General features: G+C 46.3%; 2 protein-coding genes across 4 annotated transcripts; one reads left to right on the forward strand and one right to left on the reverse strand.

The window, feature by feature from the left end:
• Positions 1–352: 352 nt before the first annotated feature.
• Positions 353–7,181, forward strand: unk (unk zinc finger). The gene is made up of 15 exons (XM_079292925.1): positions 353–576; positions 1,103–1,312; positions 2,200–2,376; positions 2,492–2,622; positions 3,205–3,340; positions 3,427–3,544; positions 3,640–3,724; positions 3,833–4,134; positions 4,246–4,311; positions 4,470–4,653; positions 4,767–4,868; positions 4,963–5,148; positions 5,223–5,404; positions 5,539–5,799; positions 5,986–7,181. The coding sequence occupies exons 1-15, from the start codon at positions 428–430 to the stop codon at positions 6,139–6,141; spliced, it is 2,445 nt and encodes an 814-aa protein (XP_079149051.1). The 5' UTR covers positions 353–427; the 3' UTR covers positions 6,142–7,181.
• Positions 7,173–18,220, reverse strand: unc13d (unc-13 homolog D (C. elegans)). Of its 3 annotated transcripts, XM_079292922.1 has the most exons (33): positions 18,133–18,220; positions 16,963–17,019; positions 16,818–16,874; positions 16,620–16,727; positions 16,461–16,520; positions 16,216–16,282; positions 15,721–15,901; positions 15,592–15,636; positions 15,085–15,156; positions 14,931–15,000; positions 14,756–14,860; positions 14,556–14,648; positions 14,345–14,445; positions 13,476–13,593; positions 12,802–12,923; positions 12,619–12,709; positions 12,478–12,534; positions 12,286–12,383; positions 11,839–11,890; positions 11,613–11,743; positions 11,329–11,446; positions 11,081–11,233; positions 10,892–10,987; positions 10,601–10,807; positions 10,394–10,468; positions 10,235–10,314; positions 10,002–10,116; positions 9,180–9,251; positions 9,020–9,103; positions 8,809–8,929; positions 8,594–8,717; positions 8,278–8,498; positions 7,173–8,075 (listed from the first exon to the last, which is right to left on the reverse strand). In XM_079292922.1, the coding sequence occupies exons 1-33, from the start codon at positions 18,190–18,192 to the stop codon at positions 7,963–7,965; spliced, it is 3,324 nt and encodes a 1,107-aa protein (XP_079149048.1). In that variant the 5' UTR covers positions 18,193–18,220; the 3' UTR covers positions 7,173–7,962. The 3 variants fall into 3 exon arrangements, with proteins under 3 accessions (XP_079149048.1, XP_079149047.1, XP_079149049.1); XM_079292921.1 differs by having other exon boundaries at positions 16,461–16,727; XM_079292923.1 differs by lacking the exon at positions 18,133–18,220 and adding an exon at positions 17,283–17,363 and having other exon boundaries at positions 16,461–16,727.
• Positions 18,221–19,512: the final 1,292 nt, after the last annotated feature.

A 19,512-nucleotide genomic window follows, 5' to 3' on the forward strand; every position in this document is an offset into this window, starting at 1 on the left:
GGAGTTTTTTATATATATATTGTAAATACTAGCCATTCTGATCCACACTCCATACCAGTGAGTGGCGGTAATGCACTAAACCGTTGATCGCCAACCTAAAAAAAGAAGAAGAACCTACACAAGTGAACATTTTAATGTCCCCAGGTTTCTACAACCCATGAGTATGTAGCTCTGTTATGCAGTGTCACAGTGAAGGATCTAATCTCGTACGTGTCTCGAGATCTTCACAAACATTAGTTAAGTTATCATTGCTGTTCATACAGCCATGACTTCATGCCCCACAGTTCCGGCTTGTCCCTCTGCTACTACTTCCTCCTGCCTTGCGCAAGCTCACATCGTTGTAGAATGCGGATTTAGACGCTAGTAAGAATAGCTAGCCAGCAAGCTAAAAACAAGCTTCTTGTTGTCGGGCTTCAAACGGGTAAAAATGTCTAAAACACACGCACAGCCCCCGCCATCTTCGGCAGTGACGACTACCGGGGGACCCTCTTCGTCCTCTTCGTCTTCGCCCGCTGGGGGCTCGACGTCTCCCGCAACCGTGTTGAACGTGCAGCCCGAGAAACCTCAACATTACACGTACGTAGCTAGTTAGCTGGGTTAGCATGCCAAATGTACACAACCTCACGTGTAGTTGCTTACGCCAAACCACAGCTGAATTGTGTTTAACGAGTGAGTTATGAGCTTCACATTCTTTAACATGACTGGGCCAAGCCTATTGAGCGATAAAGTGCTTATTAACTGCAGCAGGTCTCGATAAAAGAGGCCTAACGTTAACGTACTCACTAAGAGTAGCCGTTTCTTACACGCTTTGTGCCACAGCACCGTTTAAGTTTGTGAATGTGTCTCACTGCTGCATGGACTTAATGGAAGTTTAGTTACATTGCATGTAAGCTTTCCGGAGGACCACGTTTGTCACAGTAGCAGAGAATAAGAGGAAGAATAAGACATATAGGGATCACTCGGAAAAGCATCACTGTGAGCAATGCTATTGAATACACTGTAAATGAATATAAATACACTGTTACTTGCTTAAGAAACTTCAAAAGGCGGTTACACTTTCTAAAAAAATGTGTTTCACTCTTGTTGCGCCCCTCTCCCCCAGATACCTGAAGGAGTTCAGAACTGAGCAGTGCCCCCTGTTCGTCCAGCACAAGTGTACACAACATAGGCCCTTTTCCTGTTTCCACTGGCACTTCCTGAACCAGCGGCGCCGCAGACCCATCCGCAGGCGGGACGGGACCTTCAACTACAGCCCAGATGTGTACTGTACCAAATATGACGAGGGAACGGGCACCTGCCCTGATGGAGATGAGTGAGTGTGACGTACAAACGCCGCTTCACATCGCGTTAGCTCTGCTTATCACGAGCCTCCCTCAACAGAGCCTCGCGTTCAACATAAACTATCAGGGACCTCTGTGTTAGTCTTGTTTTTTGCACTGAATTGCAAAAACCGGCCCACACTGTACAAGGGAAGATGAAAATGGCGACTTGAGTGTGATACGTCTGGGTGAATTACACACCGCTTCCCTTTTTGTCGTGGGTATTTGAGTATAAAAGTCAACTACGGTTAATTACTTGGTCTCAATGGTTAAATCTTGCTGCTATCCAAAGCCTTGTCTATGTCTCATTTCGTAACATTTGTCCGCTTTTACATTTGAATCCTGAATTGCTCAAGTGAATCACCAGGCTGGGTGGAAAATTGCATGTCAAAGGGCCTTTTGGGTGAAAGACGGCTGAGGACACACCCTGTCCTCAGTTACAAGTGGAGCTGGAGGACAGTCTTCACAGTGAGCATTAGCACCTGAACAAAGCCATTCTCCCACTCCGTATGATTCTTTTAGACTTGAATGTGCAGAGCCGTTATGATCTGTTTGACACCCTATTGGTGACGATCACAGACGAGGGGAATGTAAACAAAGGATGGAGGGAGGTGTGATCTCTACGATACGTGCCAATGAACCACTTGGTGGAGCGCTACGGGAACATTGCGAAAGATTCCTCTTCCAGCTTCTGTCTTAAAATGCCTAGTTACAGAGCGTGGGAATTGATTACAGACTTTATAAAGGAAAAGTTAAGTGCTATTTGTATTTGTAAGTTCTGGCAAGAATCATACAATGTTGTGTATGCATACTGTAAATGATTTGCCGCAAAAGAACTGCGTGTCTTTACGTTTGTGTCCATGTTGTCTCTGTGTTCCAGATGCCCATTTCTACATCGGACAGCAGGTGACACAGAGCGAAGGTACCACCTCCGCTACTACAAGACGGGATCGTGTATTCATGAAACGGACGCGAAAGGCCACTGTAGCAAAAACGGCTCCCACTGTGCCTTTGCCCACGGGTCACATGACCTGCGCAGCCCTGTTTATGACATCAGGTGCCAAAATCAATTAATTTCACCACCTAACCAATCGACCTTTGACCTCCTATCAGTTTCTTTATTTGGTGCTGTAGTTGTTGACGGGGATCTCTTTACACTGTGAATTTCCCAGAGAAGTGCAGGTAATGGAGTGTCAGGGAGGCTCGGGGCCCACAGAGGGAGGTGGAGGAGACGGACAGTCGGGACAGGCGGCAAGCACGGCCCTCATAGAGAAGATACTGAGTGAGGAGCCACGCTGGCAAGGTAAGTCCGGTTTACTTTAACGCTCAGGCCGAAGAAAAGCCCCGTGTCCACACTGGACGTGTTGCTGACGGGCACCGGTGACACATGACATATGAACCAGGAAGTCCAGTTTGAGTAACTGATCCCTGACTGTAGAGTGTGGAGGCTTATCCGAATGCTAAAATGTGCACCGATATCTAAGACTCTACACAGTGGCTACTATGTTATCTTTAATTGCGAGGTAAACAGTAGAAATATGGCGTTCGTGCATATATTTAAAAAAAAAATCAAACCGTCTGTGGGTCTCCCACTCATCGTCTGTGGAGCAGCTCCACACTTCCTACCTGAGAGAGAGTAGCTCATGCTCACAGCTTTGGTTGAACCTTTGTAGGCCATGGGAATAACACGGTAATGGTTAATTAAGGTGGTCTTCCCCTTTAACCCTTTAAATGCAGTAAAGAAAACAAAAAAAACAGCCTCAGTCCTTTTTCCCTGTTTGAAGGATCTCCGATCCTTTTACTGTGAATCATCTGATCAGGTGACTCTTGATCATCTGCTCGCCTCATTGTCTCCTTCTGCGTCTCTTGTGTTTCAACTCCTTAGATAACAACTACGTGCTGTCCCACTACAAGACGGAGCTCTGTAAGAAACCACCTCGTCTGTGCCGTCAAGGCTACGCCTGTCCGTACTACCACAACAGCAAAGACAGGAGGCGCAGCCCGCACAAGCACAAATACAGGTAAAAGGAAAACATCTGACGATGGTGGCGTTGGTTTTTGCCCAGTTGCGATTGCGTTTCACAAAATGTGTTGTTTGCTGCCGCAGAGCGTTGCCGTGTCCAGCTGTGAAACAGAGTGAGGAGTGGGGGGATCCCAGTAAATGTGAGGGAGCAGAGGGATGCCAGTGTTGCCACACGAGAACCGAACAGCAGTTCCACCCAGAGGTTTGTCTGCCTCAGCAAAGACCTCAATAGAATTTAGACCAGAAGTCACGAGAGATGAATGTCAACGTGTGTTGATTTGCTGCCGTTTGTCACAGATCTATAAATCCACAAAGTGTAATGACATGCAGCAGTGTGGCAGCTGTCCCAGAGGGCCCTTCTGTGCCTTTGCTCATGTTGAAAGTAAGTCCTCATCATACATTCCTAAGATCCTCTCAAGTCTGATGATTCAGTTTACGATTCACCATTATATTCTTGATTGACGTCATTGCTTTGCAAACCTTCCTCCAGGGCCCTTTGTTCCAGAGGAGCCCCCATTCCCCTCGCCAAGCTCCCCTCCACCCCCCAGACCTCCAGACCCTCTTCCTGCCCAGGAAGCTTCTTCAAGTCCCAGCAGACACAATATGGGGCACGGGCCTGGTTCTGTTTCGGACCCCTTCTCCCTGCCCGCGGGGCCTTGCATAGCGGAGCACGGCCTGCTGGGTAGTGTTCTGTCCCTGTGCGAGGACATGAGCGAGAGAGCGGAGCCTCTGTCTCCCTGGGCAGGAGAGGGAGGGTACGGCAGGGCGCCGGGATTTGAGAGGGAGGATCAGGTGAGGAGGACAGACGAAGAAATGGGATTGAGATGAGAAAAGTCACCTGTTGAATCATGTCAAAGTTCCTACAAAATGGCACATTCACTCTTATATTGCTTGTGGTTTCAGGCGAAGCAAAGAAGTTTTGCTCTCGAGCAGCGCAACTGGGAATTGGCAACAGTACAAAGCAAACAGGTAAAGTGAATCTCAAACTCAAGCTGTTTTGTTTTTTATGCTCTCTAAATTCTTCCAGCTTGTTAATACTTGCTAATATTATTCTTGCTGCAAGGACGCATGAATAAACGTAACACTCGTTCCTTCAAAAACCACGTTGAATGTTTGTTCTCCGTCAGGACCTGTTGGTGTTTCTGCCCGTGGGAAGCCCTTTGAGCCTGTCCTCCAGCATCCCTTCCAGTCTGGCCGCCACCCCACCCAGCCCCGCCACTCTCGGACCCCCGGGGTCCGGCATCTCGTCGGGCATGAACGCCAACGCCTTGCCCTTTTACCCCACCAGTGAGACCGTGGAGTCAGTCGTCGGTCGGTGATGTGCAGAAATTCTGAATCCACATTTGAAACGGTTGTGATGATACAAGTCTAAAATAACTGTGTGTGTGTGTGTGTGTGTGTGTGTGTGTGTGTGTGTGTTATAGAGTCAGCCCTGGACGATCTAGACCTGAATGATTTTGGTGTGTCGGTGTTGGAGAGGAGCTTGGAGAGCAGCTCTGCTCTGCCCAGTGTGGGAGTGATGCTGGGTATTTCAAGGACACAAGAATGCAAATATGAACACAACATTCAGCCGTGTCCTCATGGACATAAACATAACTCATTATTTGTCTCCATTTATAGGAGGAAGCCAGTTCCAGAGTTCTGCCCCAGTCAATATCCCCGGCTCCTTTAGCAGCTCCGCTCCTTTCGGCTCCCCGTCGCCGTCTCCCCCGATCAGACCGCACACCTCGCCGTTCTTTTCTACTCACCTGTCACAACCCGGCCAATCAGAAAGCACCTTCTTGGGACCGTCCCACAGCTCTTTAGGTTGGCAGAATTTGGCTAGAGTGGGGTAGTGAGGGATAATATGACTTTGCTTATATGTATTCTTTTCTTTGCAGGTCTGAACGGTATGAGCACTAATATCTGGGAGCATTTTCCCTCCGGCCAGGGCTCCCCCGGCACCCCCCCCACCCTCCTGCCCTCTGGCCCCGGTGCAGAGACCTCCAGGCTCAAGCAGGAGCTGGAGGAAGCTCACAGGGCCCTGAAGCAGTGGGGTCACAGCTGGAGACACACAGCTCAGGTAGGTAGGTAGCGGGGCACGTGTGCACACGCGTCTGTGACAGTGCTGTTAATAAACACCCGCGTGTTTATACACCTTGCAACGACTGGGGTAGAATTCATTACAGTTTCAAATGAGCATTCCGTGTCTTGCAGTCGTGGGCCGCGGTGAAAGCGGACGCAGAGGAGTCGAGAGCCCACGCGGCGCGGTTAACCATGGAGGCCGAGAGAGCCAAGCAGGCCGAGGAGGGGGCGCAGAGACAGGCGTCTCTCCTGCAGGAGGCGCTGGAGAGCCTGAGGAGCGGCGACAACCCCCATCTAGCACTGCATCAGCTCCAGCTGCTACACCGGCTGCCCTTGGAGTCAGTCCTCAGTTTGAAGGCTCAGCTCTGCAGCTGCTTACACGCTGTGGAACAGGTAATGCCACGACGTGCATGTACGTGAGACCCGCATGGTAAACCCAAACATGTATGAACCTCAACAGGTTCTGATTCAGTTGTTTCCTCAACCACGGATTTTTAGATTTACTTTGCTCACAGAATAGCGGCGAACATTGTGTCTCGTTCCCCTTAATCGTCCGACGTTTGCTCTGCGCTTTGCTAGGTGGTGTACAGGAAACAGAGACAGTGCTGTGTGACGTGTGGCGAGCAGGGCTCGGTGTCCCTGACCTGTGGCCACGGACTACAGTGTGAGAGCTGCTCCGCCTCGACGGAGTGCCCGCTCTGCCCCGAACAGACCCTGGAGCAGCAGCTCTCTTGACCCCCCAACCCCCCCCCGGACCACCACAGATTCCAAACCAGTCGATCCTGATTCCACAGACACCAGCCTTGGATCTCAACCGCCATTCGAAATCATGTCGAGGTCATTTGTATGATGCGGTGACAGCACATGCGCTGATTTGGTTTTGTATTTTGAAGACGAATGACCAGCACAGGTCACTAAGTGAAAGCTCTTAATGTGGAATTTAGAATTAATAATTTTTCTAGTGGTTACCTGCGGAACACCAGTACCTTTTTACTAATGCTCTTGACCAGCAACACTGTTCTTTACCCCTGTTCTGGATTTGTGAAAATAACTTCAAGACCTGCTGTTATTTCTTCTCTAACCCTGCCGATAAACCATTTACAGACGTTGTTCTCAATCATATTTTGATATGTTTTAAAGTATAAGCTCACCCTAAAGAACATTTCCGGAGTGTTATCTGGCTTCTGGATAGCCTCAGTGTGATTTACGGAGGTTTTAAAGATGTTTGCTGTCACCAAAAAAGGTCGAAGGCATTTGGTTTTTGGTGCTCAAAACTCCAAAACATTTTACAGTTCAGTCTCTTTCTGGAAATCGTGACAGTTACTCGTGATAATCTACAGTCCTCATAAACCACAATAATCATCATCCAGAGTTGGGAGCAATCTACATTACACGCTATTTTCTACTTAAGCAAGCCCACTAACTGTGTGTGCCATATAGAATGACGTAAACCAGGAGCCATGGATGAGATGATTATCCTTTGTGAGAACACATGTGAATGTAAAGCTGCAGTGGTTGAATCACTGTGGCACACTCTGCTGCGTGTTTGCATCCTATTTAGGGCACCGCGAGTAACTGTTGTGATTTCTGAAAAGAGGCAAATTTATTTGCTTGACAGCAAAGATTTGAAAACCTTCGCGGTGGATGGATGACACGGTGGATTAGCAGCAGGGTTATGAGCGGTCTTAACCGAATCAAGAGGTCAGAGTGAAAACACTTGCAGTGCATAGTCAGCATCATCCAGACAATGATCCTGTGTTGCTACAGACAAAAAAGGGGGAAGGGAGGGGGGGGGGGGGCGTCACACCAGTCTGCTGCCGATGCTCGTCAAGGTTATAATCATGATTTCTTCTTTAATTACACTTTTTTTCCATCGTTTTTTCGAGCAAAAGAAACCTAAAATGGTCAATTACTGTTGGATAACTGACATTTCAAAATGTAGTAATATGTTTAAATTTACAACAGATGGCCTCTTTTCAAACTCTCAGGTTTTCTCTAATATTCCTCGACATAAACTGGAAGAGGAAAGCATGTTAACACAATCAAAGCAAATGTATTCAGTCAACTTGTGTAGTCTTTGAAATTATATATATTTTTTAATTTTACTTAAAAGCTTTTCATGTCAACTCAGACGTAAACTTGTTATAACCCCGCCCACTTTCTGTTTAAAATCAATGTCTGACAGGTTTCTGCCAACATTTTTTTTTTTTACATTTGTAGTAATCTGACATTTCTCAGTGTGTCAAATGTATTCCAATATATATATATTATATATATATACACATAGTTAAGTGATGCCATACTCTTGCACTGATTAGACCAAACATCAGGAAGCAGACAGATGTGTGAGGTGCATGGGGTTTAAATGCAGATGTGAAAGTGTTCATGATCGCTGTGATGGTCTTTGGTAAACCCGTGCTCTGCATACTGTCCACACACACACACGACTCATCCGACACCAGTGTTTCTTTCTGAGTGGACATTTCTTTGTTTTTGGTACAGATCATTACAAATAAATTGTATATTTTTGGAAGGAGGAAGTTGTCTGTGTGTCTGTTAGGGATGAATCCCCTCCTGGGACTGTTTCTCTCGCTGCCGTCGCTTCTTCACGTAGGCCTGAGCCTCTCGCTCTCCTCTCCTGGACTCCAGTAACATCAGAATGCTGTCCTCTGGAAAATGAGAGACAGGTTCAGGATTAGGTTATGTCTTGAAGTTCATTTAAAAATATATATTTTTACCACAACAATTATCTCGCATCTGGAGTCAGATAGGGTCCAAAGCGGGTCATCCTTTTGCCCTGGACCCCTTTGGTTAATAGGTTGATCAAATGAAAACCTGCTTCATTGGTCTGAACCCGCTGACGGATCATACCATTAGGTTTAGGGTGCATTAGAGGCAGTCGGATCTGAGCAGGGATGGCGTCTGGCTGTGAGCTGAGTACATCTCCTTCACTTTCCCCAGCGACTCCTGGTATGGCCTTGAGGGCCAGGAAGGCCTCGCCTTCAAAGTCATCCGTCCTCAAGGTGTCGTGGTCCAGAACTGTCATCATCAGGCAAGCCCCCGGAGCCCGGCACTGATCCAGGGACACCAGACTGTGATGTAGAGGAGGCAGAGATCAGAGGATGGCGACGAGAGAGGTCAAAAACATCTGCGTGGCTGTACACGTTCACAAAGACTGACAACTTACAATTCGAAGGCCTCGTCAAAAAGCGGATTGAGATCGCAGCTCTTGATGCGAGTGCAGCGAGGCTCCACCTCGGGAAAAACGTGGTTCGGCTCCAGACACAGCTGCACAAACGGATCGCTGAGACCTGGCAAAGGCATGGAAGCATTAGGCCCTCTGGAGAGGTTGCATTCACCTGTAATGGTTCTGGTGTCTGCAGCTGTTCTGCATGGTCATACCGTTGGAGTCCATTGGTAACAGGTTGACCGCACTCAACACCTCGACTCTGAGTCTTTGGTCTGACCTGCTGTAGGACGCCAGCAGGGTGACCGCACCGTATTTCTCCGAACTGTTCACGTTCTGTCGCGCATACGGGAGAAACAGAGAGAAAGGTTGAACAACCAGCATGAGTTTTACCGTATAGCCGGAGGAGCGTTTCCCGCCTCTCACCTGCTCCCATATTTTCCTCTCAAGGAACTTCTCCACCAGCTGCCAGCTGCTCAGAGAGTTGTGAGTCAGGTGAACTTTGAGAGCCTGGACACAGAAAGAAGAAATGTGAATGAAGCGTATTGTCACACGGCTGAATGAAATGTCGCCTTTAGCTTCTCACCTTGTACTCCTCAGAGTGGAGCGTGTTCAGCGGGAGCCCGTTTCCCTCAGCGAGGAAGCACTGCTGCAGGCACTGCAATTCACACAGCACACAATATAATGTACCACGAAGCTCATACAACATGTTGTCTTTGTACAGATTCAAGAAATACAATATAAAATGTGAATTTGTGAGCTTTAGAGGTGCTGGGACGTGGATTTATTCGACGTTTGGACGGAGCCAGGCTAGCTCTTTCCCTCCGCTCATAGTCTTTATGCTAAGCTAAGCTAAAAGTCTCCTACCGGGCAGGAATAAAATAGCTGGTTCCCTCGTCTCAAAGGCAATGAGTTTTTGGTTCGATGCCTCATAAAGCCGGTTGCTAACAAGTGGCTAAATGAGATCACCGAACGCCGTCGTCACGCCGACTAGTCCGCCATTACGCCGCTGTTGTGTTTCTACATGGCGTTTATAGCCTGACGTTAGCTTTTTATTACTGCCGACTGCATTCATGCTTCATGAATCATAAATAGTGGTGTTAAGTTGTAAAGATTATCTTGCTGACCAAATTGTGTAAGTATCACGAACCTGTTGTTTGCCACAGATCTTATTTTCTGCAAGAATCCAATTAAAAAATCTCATTGGATTTTTTTCCCCTCAAGGAAACCGGGGTTGGCCTAAAAACAATATCTCACCCCTGCTGCACTTTAAAGCTGACTTGGCATATTTCCTGAAATTTCGAACCTGGTACTTTAAGTGGAATTCATTCACAGCTGAAGCTAATTCACTACAAACGCTTTCCTCTGCCCTGCCAGCTTCAGACAACCACACCGCCGAAGGACCGACCTGCAGCGTGTACAGCAGCCTCTGGCAGAACACCATGAGCCCTCCTTGCTGCGGATGCTGAGTAGCCACCTGGTAGAGGATCTTCACCGAGTTATTCCACAGAGGAGTCAGGAGACTGGACACCAGAGGTAAAAAAACAAAACACGCGACACAATTGATGAAGCGGCGCAGAGGGGGAAACTGGATTAAATCGACGTGGTTGATGACAGAATTGTGACGCGCGGCCTGTGTACCTGTTGAAGTTCTCTTGGACCAGGTTTTCATTCATGTACTTCAGCTCCTGCTCCAGGTAGCGCATCAGAGGGTCTGCGGCCTAAAAGAGAAGAGGCTGATATCAGGCATCCACAAAAGGCATCTGTATTTGTGTTGCACTGGCAGTGACGGTCGCCTACATCCTCCGTGGACTTGGAGGGAATCCTCCGCCTGGTTGACATGTTCCGGACATGAGTCTCGATGTCTATGTTCAACTGGAAGGGCAGACAAGAAGGCAGATCGGAGAGGTCATGTTGAAGAGCTTTCTCTCGACTCGATATCATCGTGTTGTTTCTTTTTTTTAAGGATTTAACTGACGATCAAATGCCACGTGTTAAATGTCGCACCTTTTTCCCGAGAGTATCTAAAGCGGAGCGGATCTCTCGGCCGAGGACGGCCTGGGCTTGCTGCAGCTGTGAGTGCAGGGTGTTGTGGAACTGGCTCTCCCCGATCACATTCTGGGTCCGGTCTCGAAGCCCTGCCCAGTTCAGCTGTGTGGGAAGTCGGCTCAGCACTGAGCGCAAGTGCTCCAAGTCGTTCACCACCACGCACAACTACGGAGAGAGGACGATTGGAGATGTGTTTGGTGTATACCACTAAATGTTTCTTTTCTTCCCTCTCCTGGCCTGCCTCCTGACCATGTTGATGGCCCTGCCGTGGTCGGACTTCTCGGACAGCAGCCTGACCCTCTCCTTCAGCGTGTGACAGTAGTTCACCACGATCTTGCACACATCCTGAAAACACACAGAAAGCAAAGATTCCCTCACTCAGATAATGTGACCAGAATAGCATGCGATTGGGCCCAAGTCGACGGCTGCGTACTGTACCTCGGTGAGTTTGACCATGAGCATGAAGGCCTCCTCGGGGTCGGGCCAGGACAGCTGCTCCCACAGCTGGCAGACAGGTTGGATACATGCCACCAGGTCCACTGCTGAGGAGCTGTGCTTTATGGGCACCGCACCAGACTGCAGGGGCTGGAGCTGAGAGGAGAGTTTAAAGCATATGATGATGTTACCTGTGGATGAAATATACTACGTTCATCATAATAGGAAAGCATCAAAATCACGAGTGTTACCTGGTCTACCTGCACGGCCCTCTCCACCCTGTCCTGAGTCGTGCTGAACGCCTGGTTCAGCCAGTGGGGCAGAGCCTCTCTGAAGCCCTCTTGAAAGTTTGTCAACTCAATTGATCCCCTGAAACAACAAGTAAGAACTCCTGACATTTGGACGTTTGTTCAGTGTGAAACTCAGCTTCGTCTGGCCAAAGAGAGAAGGGCCTACAGGAGTGGGGACAGCACTGTCGGGAAGGAAAAGACTTGGAATAAGTGCTGCTGATTGTGATGCGAGTCTGATAACTGACCTCGTCTGTAAGAAAGCCTTGTCTTTGTGGATGGCCTGCAGGCTCAGGTACACAGGAAACAGGCTGTTGGCTAGAGCCTGCTCCATCTGACCCTCAATCAGGGATAAGGTTTCCTTCACTTCCTTTGCAAGCTACGGAGGACAGAAAATCAGGTGAGAAGATATGAAGCAAGACCAAACGATTCGAAAGAGGTTTGTCCAGAAGAGCGAAGGTTGAGGCCACGTACCAAGGAGTCAAACCTCTTGTAGGTGACAGTGAACACATCCACTTGCACGGCACTATAGTAATGAGAGAAACGTTAGAAAATACACCTTAGTTTGCTTGTTTGTTTGTTTTTGGAAGATTTGATGTTTTTTTTTTAATACCATTAAACTAAAGGATTTAACAGGACTTTTTATTTTTTTACTTTATTAATATTGCCACCCAATTCCCTCTCATCCATTAAAACCCAATTTGAGAATTTGACATGTTCTCGCAGGAAAAGCACAGGTTTAATAATGAGTAACATTAACGATGGCCTCGTTCCATTTCAGTGCTCCAGTGATTCCAGACCGACCCGAATGGAACGCAGCCATGATCAATGTGTATTGGCCACACCGAGTCAAAATGTCTGTCTGTTAATGAAGAGAAGTCAACGCCGGTACTTCCAGTCCTTCCAATTGTCCCACCCCACCTGACAAACACCCGATTCCAGACGTCCTTGTTGTGTTTGATGTCTTCCTGCACTTCAACAATCAACCTGGAGAGGGCGCTCACGGTCTCTGACAGCTCCTGTATGGCAGCATCGTGCAAAAACAATGTGACCGTAGTCCTGTAAAATACAAGAGAGAAACCATATCGCCCTCCACCCTGTGCTTGTCCTCACCTTAGTCATCGGCTGATGCAAACCCTTTTTGATGGTGAACCACTCCTGTGTACCTGTCTGATACAGAAGCCATATTATGAGGAATTAAAGGCTTCTGGTACACATACTGATGGTAACACTCTCATTAGTATTACCACTGACCTGTATGGCATCGGTGATCTCATCGTGCAACTCAAACTGAGCCGGGTTCAGTTTCTGAAACGCTTGAGTCTTACAGATCTGGACCAAGATTCTGAGACAAAAAACACATTCCTGTACTGCTTAATCTGTGTGTTCAATCCCAACCAGCATGTCAAACTCCCGTTCAAACACAACCAGGTGTACCTGAGCAGTGTGTGTAGTTTGGGAGTGGAGCTGGGAGTCGGGAGGAAGATGTCTCTGTATTTGGCCACCAGACACAGTCCGTACTGCAGGAAGCCATGAAGAGAGTCCCCGAGTTCCTGTTTCTGTAAACAGAGTGCAACACCTTTACCACAATCTCATGCATGCTTACATATCAACTCCTGTTTCTGTTTTTATTTTTTACGTTCTAGTGAATAGAACCAGGAAAGTCTGGTGTGAAAGAGCAGTGAAAAAGATGTGAGAGAAATAAGAAAGTAAATAGAAGTATTCATACATACTCAAGAATTCAAAATAAAATGCTCTTCATGGCCACCTATTGACCTATTGAGTCATTGTTGGTGGAACAGCAGCATGTACGCTTCATTTGAACGTTACTCAGGTCTAATTTGTACGAATCTGAGTAGTGCAATATGTAACAAGGATCCTATTTCATCAACAGATCACATCTTCATCCGCAAATTGACAAGTAATTATAGAAATCTAACAAATAGAGTTGTTTTTTTTAAAGGACAACATTTGCCTCTCAACTGTTGCAGAGTAGAAGTTTAAAGGAGCGTAAAGTGGACGTACAGTACTCAGTTAAAGTACAGGATCAAACTACTTGACTGAAGGTGTTTCGTTACTTTCCTCCCCGACGGTGACGCCAGCGCTCGTACCTGTTGGTACGGCAGCTCCTGCTGATGCCAGTGGTACTCGACGCTGGTGAGCTGCTGGAGCAGCACAGACGAGTCCACCTCCAAACTCTGGTACAGCTTGCTGTAAGCCACCCACTTCCTGTTGGAGGTACACACACACACACACACACACACACACACACACACACACTCTCTCACTGAGACGTGCAGCAGAAAGACGACACGGCGCTGTGGTAGCAAAGAGTTGGAAGACATGTTCCAAACCGCAATCATGATATCATCATGTGCATTGATGTGTATTGGCAAGTGGATATGAACAAACACCATTTTCAAAATTTGAATGCCAATTCTAAGAAGTGTAATCATATTTGGTGCACGACGCTGTGTTAGACGGCGTTCCCCTGCTGTGCTTTACATCAGGCAGAACTCCTCAAATGTGCAGAACGCAAAAGCTTCAAGCTGCTGTTCGTAACTTCAGTAAAAATAACTTTTTGTCAGATTTGCTCAAACTGTCTCTATATCCTGCCAGTAGAACACGAGCGAGATAATCTGTGAAAAGATCACGTTTCTCTGCTTCCTTTCAGTGCTCTTTATGACATTTGCAAGATTCCACGGCACCCAACGAAAATTGAGATAATATTCTAGGTAATATTTGTATCGATAATGTGTGGTTTACTTTGTAAAAATATGTTATATCAACTCATACAATACTACTGAAAGCTGATGTATTATAATATTGAAGAATGAAAAGCAATATAATGTCTATTTATATTGCATTTTCTATATTTTCAATTCTTTCCAGTGTGTACAGGGCTCACAAACCGGTCTAAACACTGGTGTCGTCTCATATGATCTGTTATAAATCTGCGAGATGTTAACATTGTGCTTACGCCAGGTCCTGGAGAAAGGGTGAGAGGTTATTCTGCGTGGCGTAGAGCTCCAGCAGAGTCTGCGCCTCGCCACACAGAGCCCCTTTCCACGGAGCGGAACTCTGAGAGGGAGACGAGACGAGACGGGGGCAGTTGAGGAGGAAGAACGAAAAGTGAGCGACTCAAATGGGGATTTTTTTTGAAAGGAAAGAGTGCGTGCTTGTCCTTTTACCTGTTGCTTGGAGATGTAAGCCTGAACAAACTGCTGCAGAATCCCACAGTAGTTGATGTAAGCGTTACGACCGGCACTCAGCGTCCCGTCTCTCTGTCGGTCACGAAACACAAATCCAGTTTCAATATTGTGCCCAACGTGTCACCTGTTACGCTGGCGTCATTAACTTCACTGGAGGCCATGAATGCACTTAGTTCTACCGCTTTATGGATGAACTTGAGGTTCAGGTGGCACTGGCCGCGGTCAGGATACGTCTCTGTTCTGGGCTCCAGATTGTACCAGTTGTCTTCAGTACAGTGGAGATCCTAAAGTGAGATGATGCAAATCAGCATTCGACTGGGAAGAAGAGTCAAAAAGCAGAATGTGAACGTTTACCTGCAGTTTTAGCACCACCTTCCCCAAAAAGTCGTCCGTGCCTTTCTCCTTTTTGGCATCCTTGATCATCCTAAACAGGTACAAGTGGGAAAGTTGACCTGCTTTGCTTGGTCATGTGTTTGTGTGTGGGTCACAGAGATGGTGTCGTTAATACCTTTTTAAACTGTTGAAGCTGGTTTTGATGTCCTCTAGTTTCTGAGTGAGGGAAACCTCTTCGTCCTTATCCCTGAAACAAAAAGAGCACTGTTAGGGTCATGGGCGGGTTATGAGACGATGGGCCCTTGGGCACAGACATGCAGAAGGCCCCACCGTCTCCAGATATTATCGTTGTTCAGCCTCTTTTTGTTCTTGTTTTGTGTCTCTTTGTAGTCTTTAAACATCTCTCTGCGGTTTCCGTGGTGTCATTTTGAGGCTCTGTATTGTCATTTCCTGTCCATTTGTCGTCATTTTTTCTGTCGTAGTTGTTATTTTGTGCCACTTTCTAATTGTTTTGGTAGTTTTGTAGTTTTGCCCAGTCAATTTCTGTCTCTCTGAAGTCATTTTGAGTGTCTTTGTCTTTGTTCTGGTATTTTCTAGGTTTCTTTGCCCGTGGTGTTTTGTCCCTTTTTGTCATCGTTTTGCGTGTCTTTGTGGTTGTTTTTCATCTGGATGTCTTCCTCACCACATCTCAAGATGGAAACTGGCATCGGCGATGTCTTCGAACTCGCTAAACCCAAAAGAAGAACCCAATGAGAAAAACAAACTTCTACCTGGTTCACCCGGCATACAGCAAATACACACTTAGACTCACAGTATGAAGGTTTGGTTCCAAATGGGGTTCAGAGTCTGCTTCTTTATGTCTGACTGGTAGATTTTGTCGTTGGATACGGCATCCTTTAGAATAGATTTAGAGGGTTTGGCTCTGGACCGGCGTGTCCGACTCTCTTCCTCGTCCTCCATTATGGTTAGCAGGCAGTATGGGTCGCTGAAACCTGTTCCACACACAAACAACATCTGCAGTAGACTGAAGTCAGAGTGCGATGACTTGCACCACGACAGTGTTTCATATCTCAGAGGTAGCAAGAGACTTCTGCCCATAGACCGCAGACCGTTGACATGAAGTGAAAGGAGAAGATGAAATGTCCACATGAGAACAGAAACACATCTGCAGAGAGTAACTCTATTAAGGTACGGCAATATCATTGGGTAGCATCAGGAAACCATGAATGTCAGCACCCGATTTTGTTGCAATCCACTGAGTAGATGTCAACATAACTGTGGCTGAGTCATTCGGATTCATCCTCACCACTGATGTCTTTTCCCAGGATTTCCTTGGCTTCCTTTATAGTGGCCATGAGGCAGTATACTGGAGGCTGAAATGGACATAGCTATTTAGATATGTTGGTACACAGACAGACACTTATTGCAGCCTCAAACATGGCAGATGACATCATTTCTGCCACTGGTGAACTAAACAGAAGTTGGTGGAAAGTTAAGATGCTACAGATGGATATTAGGGCTCGCTGTTGGAGCAAACATCCTTTTTCTCACCTCTGTGCGCTGCACTTTCTCCGTCAGGCTGCTGTGCTCTGACTCCGTCATAGTGAAAGCCTGGTAGATAGGACAGACGGAGCGAGAGAATCGACGTAAACAGTCATGCAACAACACGGCAGCGGTGTTATCTGTAACGCGTGAAGCCAAAGTGTTAACCTCCCGGATGTACTGGTGAAGCTGGCTGTCTGTGAAGACCTCGGTTGACGACGGTTTACCCATCTTATGAGCGACGGTGTACAGCAGCTCTTTATACAGAGGCTTCAGCTTTAAACAGAAACAAACAGAGTGAGAGCTCGGTTTGGGAAAAAACAACCACGTTTATTTCTGTGAAGTACAGCACATGAATGGCGATACCTCAAGCTCCTTGTGTCTCCGGGCCTTCTCTTCTGGGTTTTCATCTTCCTTGAAATCCTAAAGGAGAAGAACAGAACATTTTTCTACACCGTTCTGTCAGAGTCATTTGATTTGATGGCATTTGAAGGTCCAGAGTGTCGCCTACCCTCCTTTCTCTCATTTTCCTCGTCAACCCCAGTTTTCGTACATTGCCAGGCGACAACTGACAAGAGAAAGAAAGTCAGCCGGGACAAAGCACTTACTTACAGGACCATACCATTCACTTCACATGTTGTACACCAGTTACTACAGATCAGTGGACTTTTGACCCCCAGCTCCAAAAAAACGTTGGATTCTACATTTCCCACAATGCAACGCAACAGTGTCTTTTGGTTGACCCTTCCTGCAACAATGATACATCTTCTGTCAGACACACAGACAGAAACCACTGCTTGAAGGCGGCAGCCAGCGGCTGGTGTGTTTTACCTGTCTGAGTCTTGACGAGCCATGTTCCTGGAAGACAGACGGTACAGGTGCTGATGTTTAAAATACAGGGAGCGGAATCATGATGTCAAAGTGCATTGGTGAGTGAAGAGGGTATTTAAAGGTGACCTCATCCCATCATCGGCTCTTTACAATGCAAGAAACCTTAAAATACCTCCACTTGGTTCAAGAGGGTTTTTGATTGCAGATAAGGCCCCCCCCCCCTGTAAGGGACTTCCTCTCTTGCTGATCATGAAAGTGCCTTTGAAGCAACAACCCACCTAATATCACAACAGGGGAATTCACCTTTAAGGAATCTTACAAACAAATAAGAATACAAATACACCTGTGTCCAACTGCATCACACACACAACAATTTTCATAATGTTTGCATACAGCAACCAAATTGCTGTGTGCTCATTTAACGTCACACAAACACAGTGTACACACGCCGTCTTTTCCGTGATAAAACACTTCTGCGTCATATGATCCAAGCATACATCCACAGCAGTTATGAATCATAGTCACAGCATCTTGAAATAGCCATTTGGAAAACATGACTCAGTGTCTCTGAGTGATTTTTAACTCTGTTGTAGCCCATCCGACAAGTGTACATTTTGGGGGATTTCACAAAGAAGAAAAGAAAATGATCAGCTGAAAGCGTGAGAAACGAACACTTTCAGAGCAAAAGAAGTTAATGGACGAATATACTTGACAGCTTCATCCTGTTGGCCCGTCACCACAGCGTCACAGAACCTTGTGGTTAGCAACTGGCAGTCAGAGAGCCAACATGAAACAAACATGTACTGTGATTTAGACCTATCAAAACATACAAGTGCATGGTAGTCCTTACCTGTGCAGGTGATTGCAGTAGATTGTCTCCTGTGCTGGTGGGCTCGCTTTGACTTGACATGATGATGGTAATATTTGACAACCAGGCTCCTGCCTGCTGTGCTCTGAGTGTGAGTGTGTGTGTGTGTGTGATATGGGGAAGCTGTGTGTTTCGATGAACTATCACACAGCAGCCGGAAGCCATCACTTCCTGTAGAAGGTGGTAGCGTCAATAACTGTGACTTATGGTGTTTTATTCATCTCGGTTCCCCCAAACATTGTGTCTGGATGCAAAATAAAGGATTATCTTATCTTGTCTCTAAAATAACAGCTGAAGCACAAACCCCGACTGTTTATCCCCGTGCCCAGCTTATTGTTTTACAGTGTTATCACGGACCGTGGTGAATCTAAATCCTCGGTGGAGGTCTGACACGACACATGAGGAACTGCAGCTGAATGAGGGAATGAAACGTGTAACATGAGACGGGTTGTGTATTGTTAGCCCTACCTGTGTTCCTTCAGGATGTATCCTGTTCCAAAGTTGATTTACTCCATGAAACTATTATGGCCACTGCACTGAGATGTAAAGTCTGTCAATACTCTAACATGTAATTACAGACACATCTATCGACACATACATCTTTATCCGAAGGCTTTCAATATCTTTTCTTCATTCATTTATTTCTGTATGTATATCAGTATCATCTTTTCTATGACCAATTACATGTATTATACGCATTTAAATACATTTTTTGATTCTGTTTCGTTCATTTTGCTGGCTCTTACACTAACCCTTCACCATTTAAAAAAAAAGTAGTGTGAGTGTATTGATGTAAAAGAATATAAATCGAAGATATACTGCAAATGTAAAGTGAGAATTCTTAGCTGCATAGAGCAGGATGTTAAATACATCTTTATGGAATCTTTATTGGAAAATGACAACAAAATAGAAAATATTTATTTTGATTTTGGCGCCAACTAGCGATTTTCATCATTCATGAATCTGTTGATTATTTTTCTTGATTCATTGTTTGGTCAATAAAATGTCTGATTGAAATTTTGTTTTTTAAATGGCCGCAACAATTTTCTAAAGCCCAGGTTGACATACTCAAATGGCTTGCTTTGTCTGACCATCAGTCCAAAACCCACTCAATTTGACACAACTTACTCTACATTTTTTATATAATTTTACACAGAAAAAGGTCAGTTCCATTCAGTCCCACTTTGTGGTTGGGACCGTGTGTGTGTCAGAGAGAGACAAAGAGACGGCCAGAAAGACAAAGACCTCCACTATTGTTTGCCAACCCACGCCATGAAGTTGCATCTTCTTGCATCTTTCACAAGCACGTGGGTACTTTTGCAACCTGACTGCTCTCCTTTCCTTGACTCATTCTGAGAAGAG

Source organism: Melanostigma gelatinosum, assembly GCF_949748355.1.
Source record: "Melanostigma gelatinosum genome assembly, chromosome: 21".
In the NCBI taxonomy this organism is placed as follows: domain Eukaryota; kingdom Metazoa; phylum Chordata; class Actinopteri; order Perciformes; family Zoarcidae; genus Melanostigma; species Melanostigma gelatinosum.